General features: G+C 38.5%; 1 protein-coding gene across 1 annotated transcript in view; it reads right to left on the bottom strand.

Moving 5' to 3' along the window:
* Positions 1-1,528: 1,528 nt before the first annotated feature.
* The window catches only part of LOC148940715 (uncharacterized), a 40,382-nt gene continuing 21,762 nt past the window's right edge, over positions 1,529-20,148 (bottom strand). Inside the window, exons 2-3 of the mRNA XM_089105047.1 lie at positions 2,696-3,477; positions 1,529-2,551 (exon numbers count right to left, since the gene is read on the bottom strand). Coding sequence (XP_088961173.1) covers positions 1,529-2,551; positions 2,696-3,477 — 1,805 coding nt within the window. The remainder of the gene's footprint in view (positions 2,552-2,695; positions 3,478-20,148) is intronic.

Here is a 20,148-nt window from a genome sequence, read left to right as displayed (position 1 = left end):
GTGATGCGAGGGTAGGAAAATGGCATCGAGAGATATGGGTTCTGTTTCTTCGCAGCCTAGATCCATCAGCGGTTTCAACAACGTAGGATCTAAGATTTTCATGTCAAGAAATAATTTTGGATTTTGTCCAATAGCTATTTGCCATTTTCTGGATAAATACTTTTTCACCCGTCTGAAGTTCTGGGAGTTGCTTTGCTGATTTGTCATAGTAAGATTTCTGCCTATTCTGTTCAACCAAACTGTGCTGGATGAAATCTTTTGTTGGAAAAATTCTGGGTTTTAGCTGTTGGTATGTTGATGGCAGGATTGACCGGAGTTGGCGACTCATTAGAAGCTGGGCTGGAGAAGCATAACTGTTAACTGAGCTGTTCCTATATTCCAGAAGAGCAATATGAGGGTCGGTTCCAGCTTCTTTTGCTTTAGTGAGTATTTTCTTGCAGATTTGAACCGACTTTTCTACAAGCCCATTGGATCTTGGGTATATGGGGCTAGATGTTTTCAAGCTGATTCCCCATGACTGAGCAAAATCTTTGAATTCTTGTGAGAACAGTTGTGGACCGTTGTCAGAGGATATGAGCTGGGGAATCCCAAAACGTGAAAAAATGGTTTTCATTTATTCTATAATGGTGGACGAAGTTTGGCTTGGCAATTTTTCAACTTCAAAAAACCTGCTATAATAATCACTGATTATAAGGTAGCATGCTCTGTTCCACTCGAATAGGTCAATACCGAGGTGTTGCCATGGGATTGATGGTATCTGGCTGCTTCTTAGCGGTTCCTTCTGGTTGTTGGCAGCAAACTTCAAACATATTTCACAATTATGGACAAACCTCTCTATATCAGCATTCATCTTTGGCCAGTATACGATCATTCTTGCGCGCATTTTAGTTTTGTCTATTCCCAGGTGAGCATGGTGGAGTTGGTGTAGAATGTTAGTTCTCAGCGTGTGAGGTATGATGATCCGCTGGCCTTTCAATAGCAGATCGTCGTAGACACTCACTTCGTGCTGGATATTCCAGAAGGCCAAAACTTCCATCGGGCAAGACTGACGTTTTGACGGCCAACCATCATGTACAAGGGATGTGAGTGTTGCTAGTTGGGCATCTTGGCGTGTCTCGTGCCGGATTTCCTCAAGTTTAGAGTCGTTCACTGGTAAGAATTTCATCACTGTATTTACAAAAACTTCGATGTCGTTCTGTAATTGAGTGTCCATGTCAGGTAAGTGCAGACGTGACAGTGCATCAGGTATTGGTATTTCTGCTCCAGGGCTGTATCGGACTTCTAAGTTGTAGGGCTGAATCTGTATCATCATTCGCTGAAGCCGGGCGGGTGCTTCATGGAGTGGGCGCGACAGGATAGTCTCTAATGGGCGATGGTCAGTTGTAACTGACAAAGACTTTGCGACCATAGATGTAGTGGTGGAAGTGTTTGCATCCAAAAACGATGGCATACAGCTCTTTCTCCATCTATGAATAGTTCTGCTCTGTCTTGCTTAGCGCCCGGGAAGCAAAACCAAAGATTTTACCTTTCAAGGATAGTTACCTCCCAGCCCATGTTTTGATGCATCTACCTTAAGGTCCAGTGTTTTGCAATCATGTTCAAAAAAAGATAAGCTGTCTGATATGTACCTTTTTATTTCTTCCATCGATGATTTGTGGACAGCTTCCCACTTGAATTCTGTGGCTTTAGTCAGGTCTCTCAATGGCTTGTTCTTTGAAGATGGATCAGGTATGTATTTCGATAGAAAATTCAACATTCTGAGTAACGTCTGAAGCTCCTCTTTTGACTTGGGATTTGGCATATCCCTTATCGCTTTTATTATTTCAGGATCAGGCTTTATTCCTTCTTTGCTGATGATATGTCCAAAGTATTTGACCTGATCTTTTGCAAATTCGCATTTGTCTTTGTTGAATCGAATTCCTGTTTCTTTTGCTCTGTTGAGAACTGCAGTAAGCCTTTCGTCATGCTCTCTACGGGATTTTCCGTATACTAAGATGTCATCCACAAGTATTCTGATGCCTTTAAGACCTTCAGATGCTTCTTCCATTTTCCTCTGGAATTCATCTTGCGCCGACACAAGGCTAAAAGGATATCTCTTCCACCTGTAACGTCCAAATATTGTGCTGAAGGTTGTTAGGTATGAAGATCGGGTAGAGAGTGGTAGTATCCAATAGCCTGAGCGAGCATCTAACTTTCTGAAAATAACTGCTTCATCTATCTTGGCAACAGCATCCTCAAAGGTTGGGATAGGGTAGTGTGGACATTTTATGGCCTTATTAAGGTCCACAGGGTTAATAGATAATCTGACAGTTCCATCATTTTTCTCAACCATTACCATGGCATTTACCCAATCTGTTGGTTCACTAACCTTTTCAATGATGTCAAGGGATTCCAACCTATCTATTTCGTTTTTTAGCTTCTCTTTCATGGCTAGTGGTACTTTTCTAGCTGGGTGTACAGTTGGGGTTGCATTGTCCTTTAGATGTATCTCACATTCTGTTTCAACTTTCCCTATGCCCTTAAACACGTTAACATTTTCAGATTCTGGGGACTGTTCAATGTTCAGAAAAAGTTTGATCAGGTTCAGGTCTTTGCTTGTTTCGAGGCCAACTATGGGTGTGGTGTTTGATTTGACTATGTAGAATACATGTGATTGTATAGGTCGATTTTTGTAGCTTCATGACAGGCTGCATACCCCAAGGTAGGGTATGGATGATCCACAGTAGCTGGTGAGTCGTTGAGTGGCTTTGGATAGCTTTGGCTTTTCTGACTGTTTACTTAAGTATTGTGATGGGAGTATGTTGACCTGAGCACCAGTGTCAACCTTAAATTTGATCTTCAGCTCTCTACTGACAGATATTTCTGCAAAGACTTCATCACTGCTGGAGTCTTTTCCAATTGTATATAGAAATACCTCGGTTTCTTCCTGATTTTGCAATTCACTAGTGAAACTAGGCCTCTCTGGGGCACCATTGCCAACAGCATTCACTGCCTTGCTTCTGCAGACTTTGGCGAAGTGGTTACTCTTTTTGCATTTTGAGCAGGTTTCTCCTTTAGCAGGGCATATGTGTTGGGGAGAGTATGTGCCACCACAGAAGTAGCACTCTGTTTTCTTATGAGGCGGATAGTATTTGCTTTTTGAAATGGCATTCACTTCTTGCTTGATTTCTTTCTGTTCAAATGTTTTGAGTTGCGCTTGGGTCGATTCATGTGCACGACAAATTGTGACAGCTTGGGTAAGTGTGAGAGTGTCACCTATTCCCAAGAGTTTCTCACGCAGTCTAGGATTTGTCACTCCACCTACTATTTTGTCTCTCACCATCTCACTTTCATTAGTATATCCAGCTGGTTTGAATAGAATTTTTAGTTCTGTTATGTATTTCTTAGGGGCTGCATACTCTCTGAACTTTTTCAAATACACCTTGAATTTGTCTTTATCTGCTTCTGTGAGCTCAAATGTTCTGAATTTCTCTCGCCCTTGATTACCAACCCATATGAGAAGGTAGGCACATAGCACTTTCTCTGACTTTTCAGCAAGAGGACCTTTCTACATCAGTGTTGCATGACTCTCAAACTTGATCCATTCAGAAGCGAGATCATTGGTGTTCCAGTTGATTGATGGTTGACTAATATCCATGACTTCTGACACCATGTAGAATTCTTTGATTCAATAATTTAATTTAGACCCAAGCACCTATAATAAATAAGCACAATAAGCACATAATAAGCACAAGCAGGCAATATAAGCAAAAGCATACACAAGTAATACATAAGCAAGTACAAGCAAATATAACAGATAATGCTACAGGCACTAGAAGTTTTAATTTCCGCTCGTATGCACCCTCTTCCGATCTTGGAGGGCCATTGGTTTGATACAATTACCCCTTAAAAAAACACAAATCCATGATCTTTCTTATGGCAAAAAAATTTACAATTCCACAGTTTTGTATAAAGGAGCTTGAAACTGCCACAGTAAGATTATCTGATACGCTGAATTTGATGATTTGATTTTCATTAATATTCCTCGACTTTTAGAGGGTGTTACTCCTTAAATGAAAATCAGGCAATTTTTCTCAGGCTTGCAGCTTTGTATGAGTAACACTAACCTGTCTGATATTTAGTCCCATCGTCCATCGAAGTGAATAGTTCTAAAATAGAACTGACCAAGAATTGTTTTTATAACCATAGAAAGTGAAAAAAAATGCACAGGAAAAAAAATTCTACAAAAAAGAATTGGTAAACAATTTAAAAGCAAGAAGATGAAAGAGGTATTAAAGAAGGTGAAAAAAGTACAAATCTAAGTTAAAGCAAATCCTGATACTAATATTAAAATAGCTTCTTCTAATAGAATATTTGGTATTTACTTATTTGGTATTTACTAATAGAAGTTGGTATTTACTCTTCATTTCTCAATTTTCAATAGTTATTATTCACTTTTTTTTAATGGATACATTAGATATTTAAAAATTTTTAATGTAAATGAAAACGGATTGCAAATTGGTATGTAAAATAGGGTTGTAAACGAGTATTGAAAATATCTTTTACGTATTCCTTTTTTAGTTACTAAATTAGTGAACAGAGGGTTTCAGCCTTGTATTTCAGTGATCATACTAAACAACGTCCAACTTCTTTTCTTTGCTAGAGAGCAATTAGTTCATTGTTTTAAATTGGTCTTTAAAATTAAGCTTCTTTCGTGGCTTAGTTATTAGTTAAATCAAATAAAAACAAGTGTTGAAGCCCTTGGCCCACACCCATATGCAAATATACCTGTTCCTCAGTTATTCTCTTGAATAAAAACCTGATTGAGTACAGGCGTGGTATCGTCTTCCGCCTGTGGCTGGGGATGACCATCATGGCAGGCGAAGAGCCAGATCTCCGCCCATTTTAGAATTCCGGGTCTTATGCTGCCTGCCCAACCTTTGAATTATAGCTTGATTCATCTGATCATTAAGAATGACATTGTTGGCATATCTTTATGAGTTTCCCTCCGACAATTTTGGAGCACCATGATGTGAGTGACTACCTTCCGTGATATGCCTTTTTATTTCTTCCTTTTTCTTGAGGGGGGGGGGGTGGATGCACAAGAGCAGACAAATTTTGAGGAAGGTATGCAATGAAAAAAAAAACCTATTTCAACTCCTTTTCGGGAAATATCAAAATCCTTGTGCAAGTTTTTTTATAACTTCATTTTAACCTTAGGGGGCATTTTGTACACCCAGAACCATACCTCACCCTCCTCAAGTTGTTCAAGATGACAATGCACCAGAAGACTCGATTTAAAATTTCTATTAGAGTGAACAATAACAACGGATTTTCTCTGGGGAGCTAAATTACTTAAAGTCGCTATTTCACGTCATAATGTTCGTGCAAGTATTTGTCCTTTGATCACTTTGACTCTTAAAAAGGGAAATAAATTTTTTTATATCCGATCAAACGAGTCTCCTCAAAAGTTTATACGGCCACCCCTTCCATATGAAGCGTCTCTGGTAAAAACAAAACATAATTTATTGGAGCCTTATGGCCCTTTACTATAGGCAGCGTCATAGCATTGCCTACAGATAGAAATTAAATAAAAACATTTTTCAACTGAAAGTAAGGAGCAACATTAAAAATTAAACATAACAGAAATTATTACGTATATGACGGGGGTTGCCCCCTCCTAAACACCCCGCTCTTCACGCAGAAGTTTTTTAGCACTGTTTTAAAAAAAGCTTCTTATTGTTGTAATTAAGCGAACATTGTGTTTCAGGAGTCGTTCTTAAATAATTGGGACACAATTTAAACTTTAACGTAACGTGCGAGGAGCTGAAGAGAGGGCAACCCCCCTCATATACGTAAATTTCTGTTCATTTTAAGCCTTAATGTTGCTCCTTAATTTCAGTTGAACAAACTGGTTTTTTCATTGAATTTCCGATCATTTTTTTTTAAATAATGTCAGGAAATCTCGCCACGCCTCCACAGAAAAATCCCTCCTCCCCACGAATATGTCCTCTAGACAATTCAATTTTGGTGAAAATTTACCCTAAACAATTACCCTTAGCATCTCCACGCATAAAAATGATTCGGGAAAGAGAAAGCAAGACTTAAGAAGAATTTCGTACAGGAATTCTGGCAAACTCCCCCAGTAAAAAAAAATATCCCCTGAAAAATACACCCCCTGGAAACTTCCCTCCCCATGGAAAATTCTCCCCTTGGAAAGTTCGCTCCCCCCCCCCACCCGTAAGAACGAATACATAGTTCCCAATAAGAAATACTATACGTAAATAATGGGCAAATTTTATAACTTACAGGACTTTCTCCAGGGGCTGTGGGGGGTCATGTTATCCGCAAAGGCATAGTTAATCGGCATTTAAACTATGCTGAACTTATGGCTATCGCAAAATATTGATCGGATAATTTTAAGTAAAAAGAGGCGTGGGAGGGGGCCTAGTTGCCCTCCAATCTCTTTAGTCACTTAAAAAGGTCACTAGAACTTTTAATTTCCGTTCGAATGAGCTCTCTCTCAATATTCTAGGATAACTGAGTCGATACAATCACCCCTGGGGAAGAATAACAAACAAACACAAACACGTATCCGTGATCTTTCTTCGCGCATAAAAAACACAAAATTTCACATTTTTGGTGGTAGGAGCTTAAAACCTCTACAATAGTGTTCTCTGATACTCTGAATCTGATGGTGTTATTTTCATTTAGACTCTTTGACTTTTAAGGGGTGTTTCCCCCCTTTTTTCAAAAATATTTCAAATTTTCTCAGGCTCGTAGACTTTGATGGGTATCCCCAGCTCGTGAAAAATTCCTCATGTGAATCGCCAGGATAAATTCCTCTGAAAAATCCCCCTCCCTCACAGGTATTACTGAGCAGCCACAGAGAAAGCATTACAAATAAAAATGTTGAAAAAAGAGAGAATTTTGGTATATTTTACCAAAATTACAAATTCAGGTCGTGGGTTGGACCACAGAGGGTCAGAGTCAGCTTCCATAAGTCTTGAAGCACAATATCACTATTTTTTTTTTTTTTGGCGAAGGAGTTAGGAACAAGGAGGGCTAGGGGTCGGCTCCCATAAGTTTTGGAATTAAATATCTTTAATAATTTTTTTGGAGAGGGGGGTCAGGCCTTGGAGGGCCAGGAGTCAGCTCCAATAGGTTTTGGAATAAAATATCACTAATAATTTTTTTTGGGTGGGGAAAGGGGGTCGGGCTCAAGAGAGCCAGGGGTCGGCTCCCATAAATTTTGTTATGAAATATCTTTAATAATTTGGAGTTTTTTGTTTTGGGAGGGAGGGATCTGGCTATAGAGGGCCAGAAGTCATCTGCCATATGTTTTGGAATAAAATATCACTAATAAGTTTGTTTTTGTGTGGGGAGGGGGGTGGATTGAGGGCCGGGGTTCAAGTCCCTTAAGTTTTGGAATAAAATATTGTTAATAATTTTTTTTTAGTGGGGTGGGGTTTGATCTTATCTCATCTTTGACCTATTTTTAAAATTATTCCATAAAAACCTTATAGGCACCCGGTGCATAATTTACAAAACCTGTCCCGGGCTCTGGAGGCTGTCTCGACCCCAGAGTTTTTGTTATTTGATCTTTAAATTATCTTTAACAAAATGACTATCTTAAAATTTTATCGGAAGCATTTGGCGAAAAAAGGGCGGGGGGGGGGGTAGTTGCTCTCCGATAACTTTTGAATCTTAAAAAGGGCACTAGATCTTTCAATTCCCAATCGAGAGACTGTCTCCGAAGTTTATATGACTATCCTTCCACATGAAGTGCCTCTGGAAAAAAATGGATAAATAATAAAATATAGAAGTCTTATGACCTTTACTACAGCCAACGCTATAGCGTTGCCTCTGATAAAAATAAGATCAAAACGCCAAGAATTTTAAAATTGCTTCCTATATTTTTAACCTTAAAATCTTCTGGAGAAAGCAAAGAAGGTTTCACATGAATTTATACTAAAACTACGTACATATGTCATTGTTTCTGCATTGGGTGAGCCTGACGTTTTTTTCCGATGTTTTTTAAGCATACATTTCAAGCTGCTTCTATGTCCGAATTATATACAAAAGCGATATTTCAGTAGAAACATCAAAAAGAGCAAATTATTATGCGAGTTATAGTTTTTAATTTGGGACATATTTACAGAATTATCTGCAATTTGTAATTCAAGAAAGCTTTGTTTTAGGAATTTTAGTAATTTAGTTTAGGGTTTTTAATTAAGGTGACGTTTTAAGACTTCTAGTCTATACTTTACGAAAACATAATCTATAGTATCACGTTTACACCAGCTGTTGCAACCTAGTAATCAGGGTTTTAAAGAACAGCCCAGTGGCAAATATCTACCATTTCTACCCATGATTTTGTTCAGATTCAACTGAACGGTAACTTTTAATTACGAGAACAGCCTGAAAATCCTCAAAAATGGAATTGAAAAAAATAATAATCCGTTGATATTACCATTATAAAAAACCCTTAACTAGTTTTACCATCTCCCGCCAGAAATAGCAAGAAAAATAACAATTTTATGTAGGTAGCTGTAATTTCATTTTTTTTAGCTGGGAGTCGCTATAGTTGTCCCGGCTTCACCGCTGGGACGACTATAGTAGAAAAACTTCCGGAAAAGCTAATATCCTTGAAATTTATTGAAACTACAAGTTGAACTTTATACGATTAGTAACCACCGTTCGGTTTTTCGGCCATTTTGTGCAAGTAGATTTCCAAAAATAATAGATTACTGAGAGGCAAAATATGGCCCCGAAATCGGTCCAAATGGCAATAAGTATCTTTTGTTATACAGTACAGGAAAAAAATTGTCTTACTTTAATTGTAACCACAACACTATTTATATGCTATTAGTGGTGCTGTAAGCAAGAATGGAGTCACGAAAGCCGTATAATTAAGAAGGTAAGCTACAAATGCAAATAACCTATGATACATTTGTCCTCATAATCATCACTCATGTTTTATGTATATTGGTCTCTCTTGATAATTTTATTGCTACAGATGAGCTCTTTAAGTGTTTAAAATTCATGTATTTAACTTTAATAAAAATGGCATGGGAAAAAGTCTCGTGAAAGAGTATTCTCAGTTGCTATTATTATAACCATGAATTATCCGTAGAGGTCACAATCATCAACTGCATTTTGGTTCTAATGTTTCAATTTACAAGAACTACCAGCCAAGAAGCTACTAGATTTTTGACAGGCGAATAGACCGATTTGTAGGCTTCTAAAGCCTAGAACTTAAGGTGGATTTGCATCCAAAGTCAAAGCGCTTGCGGAGACTCATTAAAAAGCAAAATTTCCCCCATGTATTATTTTTTCCTCTGGCTATCTCATAAGAACGAGGTGGTCGAAAAAATTATGGAGGGACTAATTTGAAGAGAAATTCTCTAGTGGTCTTTTTAAGAACTGAAAGTGTTTGGAGGGAATTCAGCTCCCTCCCGTGCCTTGTCGCCCCTGGGTGCCCCATGAGACCCCTTGGAATTTGATCACAATTTCTAGACAAGTTTTTCGTAAAATAGTCGACAAGTTCAATTTGTTTGCCTCTAGGAATGACATGACCTATGCAACTCCAGGGCAAGGATATAATATTATTCAAATTAACCGTTGCTCACAGGTAGATGTTATGGCTGAAAAGAGTAGGCATGTCTGATCTTGGTTTTTCGCTTGGCCTGGAGCTCTTAGGAGTCAGTTTTAGGCCCAAGGGCACCTTAACTTTTATTGGGAGAGGAGAGAGTGTTAAGGAGCGCGAAAATAGGCCAAAGGGTAAGGGACTCTAATATTCACAAAAAAAAAATCAGGCTAGAGGAAAAGATCCCCTAACAATGAGGCCAAAAACTTTTTTATTGACTTCAAATTTACATCCGCAAATCCTTGGGTAAAATAAAACATTAGAAAAGAAAACAAAAAAATAGGCCTATTAGTTCACCAGAATTGTTTTTCAGATATGGCGGGACTATCGCCTGGCCGCGAGATATTTTCCATCAGCCCTAACCAAAACTATTGACTAAAATGTTCATGATCATCTCAGACCAAAACACTAGCAGACTCGTGATATTCCAACAGAGAACCCTTAATTTAGTTCTTCCGATCCGCTTGGAAACTGCATCCACAAGTCCCTGAGCCAAGAAATTACATAAGTAGGCCCGGGGTGACACGGACCTCATTTCAGAATATTAAATCTGAAACTAACTATTTCTTTACGGATCCGTGAAGAATTCATTTTAAGTAAATGCTCACATCGATTCGTAACGAAAGAATACTAAAAAAAAAAATGAACAGATATTAAAATGAACAATTGCGCCGAACTTAGAAATACAACATACCACCACAGATGACTGAATGGAACCTAAAACACTCAGGAATTAAAATGAATACCAAAGGCAATCTTAAAATAAAGAAAAACTACCACAAAAACAGGACCACAACCTCTCGGCCCCTCTCAAGGGGGCCTCAAATGTTGCACTGCTTTGGAGACTATTTTTTTTTTTAGGTTCCAATTTATATAATTAAGAGGCTTATCTATTAATAGGTAAGGCCACAGTGGACTTTAACCCAGGGGTAAAAAAAAACTACAGCAACAACAAAAGGCGCAGCCGTGAAAAAACAAATGTGAAACTATGCATTTTTTGTACGTAAGGGCTTGCAAATTGCCTGAGGGAGCTCTAGATGTGCTAATGCTACCACTGCTACCACCACTATTACTACGATTGAGGCTAAGGGTATTAAGGTGAAGCTTTCAGGTAATGAAGAGGGGATGTTGAACTAAATCAAAACATACTATGTGCACATAAGTTGTCAAAAGGGTGTAGCAGTAATATCTTGACAATGGCTTAGAGCAGTGATTCTCAAACTTATTTAGACACTGTACCTCTTTTTACCCACAAAACACTTTAGTTACCCGTTCTCAGTTACCGGTACTAAGGAAACTATAGCTAAAATATAAATAAAATTTCCAGTCCTGCTGTTATTTAGTTAAATAACTATATTGCAGTAAAGGGCTCTTTTAGTTTTCTTTGCCGGCCGCATACCCAATTAAAATTTTCGTGTACCCCCAAGGGGTACGCGTACCAGAGTTTGAGAACCACTGGCTTAGAGCATTAAGTTGAAACTTTCAGAGTATGTTGAGGAGGATGTTGAACTAACCAAAAGGCACTAAGTGCATTCTAGTGCTGCCACTACTGCCCTTATGATTACTGCTAGTGTTGAGGCTAATGGTATTAAGAACAAACCTTCATGGAATACTGAGGGGTGTTGAACTAATCAAGACACACTACGTGCATGGAAGGTGATTAAAGGGGCATACAAGCAATATCTTAGGATCAGCTTAAAGTATTATACTAAGGCAGAGGGAAATGAAGGTGAAAATTATAGGGGATAATGAGTGGGAATTTGGCCGTACAATATAAACAAAGGTTGTCAAAAGGGTATATCAACAATACTTAGAAATGGATCAGAGTACTAAGTTTAATCTGCAGGTCACTTTGGGAGGAATGTTGAACTAATCAAAAGACAATATTGGCAATAAAAGCCAAAATAAAAGGCAATCTTGCTACTACTACTGCTACTACTTTTGGTACTGTTGCAATAGCTACTACTAAAACTAAGGGCAGTCAGGTGAGGATTCAAGGGAAAGTTGAGAGGTTGTTGAACCAAACCAAAAACAAACTATACGCATGTAGGTTCTCAAACGGATGTACCAGTAATGTTTCAGGAACTGCTTAGGGTATTTAATTAAAACTTTCAGGGTATGTTGAGGGATGATGTTGAAAAATAGGCGCTATGTACATACTGCTACTAATCCTACTACTACTATTACGACTGTTACTACTACTGAAGGTAAGGATAGTAAGGTGACGCGATAAGGGAATGTTTGGGTGGATATAAAACTGAATCAAAATACAGTCTCTGCTTGTAGGTTCTCAAAATTGTGTATCAGCTATATTGCGTAATAGTGGATGTTGAAATAAGCAAAAGGAAATACATGAATACTATTACTACTACTTCTACTGCTGCAACTGTTACTGTTACAAAGACTATGGTTATTAAAAATAATTTTTAGGAAATATTGAGGAGGGTATAGAATTAAATCAAAACATACTGTATGCATGCATGTTGTCAAAAGGGCATGTAAGCAATTTCTTAGGAACAGGTTAGAGCATTAAAATTGTCAGAGTATTGAAAACTTTTTTAGGAACCCTTGTAATTTTAGGGACCATTAGAGACTTTAGGGATTAATGTACGGCCCCTGTACTATGTGCATGCAGGTTGCCAAAAGGAAGTATCAGCAATATCTCAGGAGCAGCTTAGAGAACTAAGTTGAAACTGACATGTTATTTTGAGGAAAATGTCGACCTAATCGAAACCCACTATTTACATACTACTGCTGCCCCTCCTCCTCCTATTACTTCTGCTTCTACTCCTACTACTACTACTACTACTACTGCTACTAGCACTACCTACTACTACTACTACTAATACTACAGCTACTGCTTCTACTAAGGCTAAGGGTAATAAAAATTTCAGGGAGTGTTATGGGGTAGTTGAACTAACCCAAAACACACTCTGTACATGCAGGATGTCAAAGGGACATATCGGCGGTATCTCAGGAACAGCTAAAGGTAATTGGTTGAAGCTGTTAATGAACGTTGATGTAGATTTAAAACTAAATTAAAACACACCATAAGTACACACTAAAACTACTGCTAGCCCTACTACTGCTGCTACTACTACTACTACTACTGCTACTACTACTACTACTACTACTACTACTACTACTACTACTCCTACTAAGTCTAAGGTGAAAATTTCAGGGAATGTTGAGGGGGAAGTTGAACTCAATCGAAACCTAATATGCGCATGTACGAAGTCAAAAGGATGTATCAGCAACAACTCGGGAACAGTATAAAGTGTTAAGTAAAGTGCATGTTGAGGGAAATTTTGAACAGACCGAAAGGCAATATGGGCACGCTATTGCTGCTACTTTCGCTACTACTGCTACTACTGCTAATGCTACTACCACTACTACTACTACTATTAATGCTATTACTATTACCACTACTACTACTACTCCTACTACCACTACTACTACTACCATTACTACTACTACTACTACTACTACTACTACTACTACTACTACTACTACTGCTACCGCTACTACTACAGCTACTACTACTACTACTACGACTACTACTGCTGCTGCTGCTACTGTAAATGTTACTACCGCTTCTGCTGCTACTAAAGTTAAGCGCATTAAGGCAAAATTTCACGTAATGTCGAGTACATGTGGGCTGTCAAAAGGGCATATCAGAAATATCCCGGGAAAGGCTTAGGGTATTAATTTGAAACTTTCAGGTAATGTCGAGGTGGATATTGAAGCAGTCAAAACGCACTATGTTCACTCTAACAATATTCATACTACTAATACTGCTTCGACTACTACTGCAACTGAGGCTAGAGATATTCAGGGTAAAATTCCGAGATATATTTAGACAGATGTTAAACTAAATCAAAGACACTATGTGCATTTCAAGAATTATTAACGAGGATGTTAAACTAGCCAAAATGTAATATTATTCACAATACTACTACTACTAGTACTACTGCTACTTCTGCTACTACTGCTAAAACAACTACGACTAGTACTGAGGCTTAGGCTATTAAGATGAAACTTTCAGGGATTGCTTAGGGATTGTCAAAAAAGTGTATCAGTGGTATCCCAAGAACGGCTAATATTATTAAGTTGAAACATTCAGGGCACGTTCAAGGGGAGGTTGAACTAAACCAAAGGTACTATTTGCCCATGTTCATGCCGGTTGTAAGTAAACGTGCATGTAATATCTCAAGAACGGCTGAGGGTATTAAGTTGAAAAAGACATAATTTCCAGAACTTCAACTAAGTTGAAAAAAATGGCTATCTCAAAATTTTGATTGTATGTGTTTGGGGAAATGGTGATCGTCATAGGGGGTTAGTTGCCCTCCAATTATTTTCAACTATTAAAAAGGGCACTAGCCATTTCAATATCCAATCGAATGAGCCCCGTTTTTAAGTTTCTACCACAAAGCTTTCAATAAAAACCTTATATACCCCCAGTACATAACTTATAACCCTTGCCCTGAAGACTGTGGGGAGATTGTCCGGCTCAAAGATATAATTTCCAAGACTTTCAACTACGTTGAACAAAATGGTTATATCAAAGTTTTAATTGCATGTGTTTGGGTAAAGGTGGGCGTGGAAGGGGTGTTAGTTGCCTTCCAATCACTTTTGACTATTAAAAAGGGCACTAGCCATTTCAATTTCCAATCGAATGAGACCCTTTTGTAGTTTCTACAACAACGCTTTCTATAAAAACCTTATATGTCCCCAGGACGTAACTTACAACCCTTGCCCTAAGGGCTGTGGAGGGTGGTTGTCATCCTCAAAGACCTAATTTCCAGAACTTTCAAATACGTGAACAAAATGGCTATCTCAAAGTTGTGATTGGATGTGTTTGGGGAAAAATGGGCGTGAGAGGGGGGTTAGTTACCCTCCAATCACTTTTGACTATTAAAAAGGGTACTAGCCCTTAGAATTCCCAGTCGAATGAACCCTTTTTGAAGTTTCTACTACAAAGCATTCTATAAAAACTTTATATGCCCCCAGCGCATAACTTACAACCCTTACTCTGAGGGCTGTGTGAGGAGGGTCCTCCTCAAAAACATAATTTCCAGAACTTTCAACTACGTTGAACAAAATGGCTATCTCAAAATTTTTATTGTATGTGTTTGGGGACATGGTGGGCGTGGAAGGAGTGTTAGTTGCCATTCAATCACTTTGGGCTAGTAAAAAGGACGCTAGCCATTCCAATTTCCAATCAAATGAGTCCTTTTCGTAGTTTCTACGACAACTCCTTCGATACGAAGTGCCCTGGTCTAAAGGAAAAAAAAATAATACATTGTGCCAACATCGTTCTTTACTTAGGCAGCGCTATTGCACTGCCTATGATAATTCTGAACAACGATATTCCTAGAACAAATTCTAAAAGCCCAATCAACTAATAATGAAATCGCAACTCCTCTTTTCACTGAAACCGGGTGGCACGAGTGAAAATTTAGTTGGTTGTTGCTATGCGTAGGTTCTCTAAATATTCAGAAAAGCAAATAGTTATCCCTTTATTAACAAAACATCCAGAAATGGTAGCCTGTTATTTTCTTCAAACTCAAGTGTAAATTTAATGCCTTTTAAAAGCTATTTAAATGTTCAAGAAAAAAATTTGAGGACATGAATCCGTGCTTTCACGTACAAACTAAGTCAACCATGAATCTACCCCAAAACAAGGGGAAAGTCTGAAACTCTGTATTGTGGACGTTTCAACAAACTTCAGTCATCAAAATTAATTTTGATGAATAAATTTAATCTTGACGAATTTTACAAAATTTGGAAGCGCCATAAAAAGCCAATTCTATCAAGGTTTTGGCTACAACTAGCCCTCCTCGCTCCTTAGTTGCAGGTCGTTACTACGAACGGTTTGATTGGAAAAGAACTGGTCCCTTTTCGTTTAATCGGAGTCACAGATGCCTTAAGAAAGCATTAATCAAACTTCAGAGTGAAGGCGGGAAGGTTGAAGGGTTGTAAGCACCCTCCGACATACGGTAATGTCCGTTCATTTAAAGTTCAAAATCCATTTTTATTTTCTTCTAAAAGGACTTTTTTTACTCTTAAAAAGAAAATTGACCGCTCTCTATGTATTTGAAAAAGTTTATATTACCGAAGTCTTCATTTACTGTAGTCAACCTTGGATGAAATCTCTTCAAACCTAGCAATTAAGTCAAAGTCGTGATCTTCTATCAACTCTCCTTACTTTGAATCATTTGTTAAAAATAGAAAAGTAATAATTATTTTGACACTTAAATACCTAGGTATGTTGAATTTTGACGCATCTTCACATGAGTGAGTTAAGTCGGTTTTTTTTAGCGGAACTTTTGCACACCATGACTTTACATACATGTTTGTTTTTTTTTACTTGATTTTCCAATTTGGAACAGCTAGTCACGTACTCTAGACTGCTCAAGACTCATTTCGAGGGAGTTTCAAATGTCTAACTTCCAAAGGAGAGGTTATTACTAGACCCAGAAGCCGCGCCGAAAAGTCGGCGGCGCGCCGCCGAAAAAAAACGGTGGCGCGCCGCCGAGCGTGCATCAGCGCGCTGACGCCGCCGCTGATTCTACCGGCGGCGGGGTCACAAATACGCCACCGTTTTTTGTTTTTTTTTGTCTCTTTTGCTTATCGATATCGACCTTCGGGCTTCAACCTTCATCCCGGCTAATCTGTTTCTTACGGATAAATACGGTCATCTTGGGCTCACTTTGCATTTCGGTTTGTAGGAAGAAGAAGAAGAAATTTTTCTTGAAAAGAAAAATCTACCTTCCACTTCAAAACTTTTTTCATTTTTCTTTCTGATTTCTTGGATGACAAGAGCTAGGTAATAGGGCATTGAGCAATACAGTGTGTTATCATAGGCAGCGCAACCGCGCTGCCTAAGTAAAGAACAATGTTGGCACAATGCATTATTTTTTTTTGTTTTTTTTTCATACCAGGGCAATTCGTATCGAAGGAGTTGTCGTAAAAACTTCGAAAAGGGCTCATTCGATTGGAAATTGGAAACACTAGTGCCCTTTTTAATAGTCGAAAGTGATTGGAAGGCAGCTAACACCCCTTCAACGCCCACCGTTTCCCCAAACACATCAAATCAAAATTTTAAGATAGCCATTTTGTTCAGAGTAACTGATCTCCAGAGAGAAAATATGTTTTTGAGGAGGTTACTGCCCCACAATCCTTAGGGCAAGGGTTTTAAGTTATGCCCTGGGAGTATATAAGAACGATGTTGGCAAAATGTATTATTTATTATTTTTTCCTTTAAACTAGGGCACTTCGTATCGAAGAAGTTGTCGTAGAAACTTCGAAAAGGGCTCTTTCAATCGGAAATTGGAGTGGCTTGTGCCCTTTTTAGTAGTCGAAAGTGACTGGAAGGCAACTAACACCCCATCCACGCCCACATTTCCCGAAACACATCCAATTAAAATTTTGAGATAGCCATTTTATTTAACGTAGTAGAAAGTTCTGGAAATTAGGTCTTAGAGGATGACAACCACCCTCAAAGTCCTTAGGGTAAGGGCTATAATTTATGCCCTGGGGACATATAAGGTGTTTATAGAAAGTGTTGTTAGAGAAACTCAAAAAGGGATTATTTATTTGGAAATCGAAAGGCCTAGTGCCCTTTTTAGTAATCAAAAGTGATTGGAAGGCTTGACATTTTTATTGTAAAGATCGATGTGGGTATAATGTATCATTTTGTTGTTGTTGTTGTTGTTTAGACCAGGGCACTTCGTATCGAAGGAGTTGTCGTAGGAACTTCGAAAAGGACTCATTCGATTGAAAATAGAAAGGGCTGATGTCCTTTCTAATAGTCGAAATTGATTGGAGGGAAACTAATCCCCCTCCCACGCCCACTCTCCCATTTGATTTTATGTTTAAAAAGTAAATTTTGCCTTAAGATTAAATCAAAATGCACTGTGATCATGCTAATTCCCAATAAAGCATCTCAGCAGTATCCCAAGAACGACTGAGGGTATTATGTTCAAACTTCGGGGCTACTTCTGCTCTTAAAATTTAACCAAATCAAAATAGCGTAACTGTATCCAAGCTATCAAAGAAAGTAAACAGATTTTTTTGCGAATGGTATCAAGTTTTCTATTTCAGGTCAACTAGAGGAGATATGAAACTAAATTAAACACTACTATTTGTGTCCAGATTTTTAAAAGGGTCTATGTTAGTAGTATGTTAACTTATACTTTGCTCTCTCTATGTTCCATCCTGTGTTATTTGCGTACGGCACGTTCCCTGGCACCTTTCCATGGCAGATTACCAGACTAGTTATTTGGCAGTGTATAATGTGGTCAAACAGGTTTTTTTCTGTTTTTGTCGTCAATTGTACAATGAATGTACGTCATGAGTTCACGTGCACATTCTTAAAAAACTGGTACTTTTAGAAAGGGGTAATGAGCTTTGCGAATTGGAGTGTAGGATTCGCGAATTTGATCCTATTAAGGATTTACTTGAAATAAAAAAAATTAACAAGAAATGGCTGAAAAGTGTTTTGGGTGAAATGGAGTGATTGTGTACTTTATAATACACATGGGGTGTTTGGACAGTGTTGTCAATTTAAAATAGTTTAACGTTCCCTTCGTTCCCCATTTCTTAGAGCAGGGGGGGGGTCAATTTTGGAGGGAAAATCAAAAATGCTCAGAATCGAAAATAAATGGGATCTGCCTCAAGGGGAAGGCTCAGAGGCCCATCATTCCCCCATTTCTGAGGGCAGAGGAGGGGGGGGTCAATTTTGGAGGGAAAATCGAAAATACTCAGAATCGAAAATAACTGGGTTGTCCCACAAGGGGAAGGCACTTAGTCCCTTCGTCCCCCCTTTTCTGTGGGCAGGGGAGGGGGGGGGTCAGTTTTGGAGGGAAAATCAAAAATGCTCACAATCGAAAATAAATGGGATCTGCCTCAAGGGCAAGGCTCAGAGACCCTTCGTTCCCCCATTTCTGAGGGCAGGGGAGGGGAGGGTCAATTTTGGAGGGGAAATCAAAAATGCTCAGAATCGAAAATAAATGGGATCTGCCTCACGGGCACGGCACCGAGACCCTTCGTCCCCCAATTTGGGCGGGCACGGGAGGGGGGGGGTCAATTTGTGAGGGAAAACCAAAAATACTCAGAATCGCAAATATATAGAATCTGCCTCAAGGGTCAGGCGCAGTGGCCCTTACTGCCCCCCTTTCTGAGGGCAAGGGAGGGGGGGTCAATTTTGGAGGGAAAACCAAAAATACTCAGAATCGAAAATAAACGGGATCTGCCTCAAGGGGAAGGCTCAGAGGCCCCTCCTTCCCCCATTTCTGAGGGCAGGGGAGGGGGGGGTCAATTTAGGAGGGGGAAAAAAATGTTCAGAATCGAAGATAATTTCTATTCATCTTAGTTTTTAACGATGCTCCTTATTTCCAGTTGAAAATGCTTATTTTTTAATTTAATTGGGAATGAAAAGTCAAACTCTAACATAAAGAACAAGGTATTTTGGAGGGGGTATCTGATGAAATAATTTAGGTCGTATGATCAATTTAATTATTTCTAAATTCAATAGTTTTTCAGTAAGGACACTCGATATCCTAAAAGTGTTTGATTCAAACTTTTACCTTGAGCATCGATGTTGTTAGCAGAATTTCAAAAAAAGGATCGTTTATGAGGGCTGGCGTATCTGATGAAATAATTTAGGTCGTATGATCAATTTAATTTATTTTTTAATTCAGTAGTTTTTCAGTAAGGACACTCGATATCCTAAAAGTGTTTAATTCAAACTTTTACCTTGAACATCTATGCTGTTAGCAGAATTTCAAAAAAGGATCGTTTATGAGTACTGGCGTATCTGATGAATTAATTTAGGTCGTATGATCAATTTAATTTATTTTTTAATTTAGTAGTTTTTCAGTAAGGACACTCGATATCCTAAAAGTGTTTGATTCAAACTTTTACCTTGAGCATCTATGTTGTTAGCAGAATTTCAAAAAGGATCGTTTATGAGTGCTGGCGTATCTGATGAAATAATTTAGGTCGTATGATCAATTTAATTTATTTTTTAATTCAATAGTTTTTTTCAGTAAGGACACTCGATATCCTAAAAGTGTTTGATTCAAACTTTTACGTTGAGAATCAATGTTGTTGGGTCCCAGACCACCAGCCTGAAGGGTTGAAATTTACTAGCTCATTATTGGAGTCATATTGTAACAGCCTGTATGCTCAAAATCCAAGAGCTCATTAGTCGGGTTCCATTCTAACAGCATCACTGGTGGAAATACACGAGCTCAAACGTTAGGTCTCAGTCGACCAGCCTGAATGGTGGAAATTAACCATCTTAGAAGTGTGGGTCGTAGTCTAACAGCCTGATATGTTGACATTCACGAGCAGAAACGTGAGGTATTATTCAGTGTCCAGAGTGGAGCGTTGGGGTCCGACTATCTGGGCTTTATATGTCAAGGGCTCAATGCTAAGCGATGGACATCAACTCGATTGGGACGATTGGGACCCCATTGTGAAAATGGAAAACAAAAAACAAAAATATATTGTTG

Source organism: Artemia sp. Qi Xiang Cuo, chromosome 19, assembly GCF_049724085.1.
Source record: "Artemia sp. Qi Xiang Cuo chromosome 19, ASM4972408v1, whole genome shotgun sequence".
Taxonomy (NCBI): domain Eukaryota; kingdom Metazoa; phylum Arthropoda; class Branchiopoda; order Anostraca; family Artemiidae; genus Artemia; species Artemia sp. Qi Xiang Cuo.
Note: the sequence above shows the minus strand (reverse complement) of the source record. Positions and strands in the feature narration are given on the sequence as shown.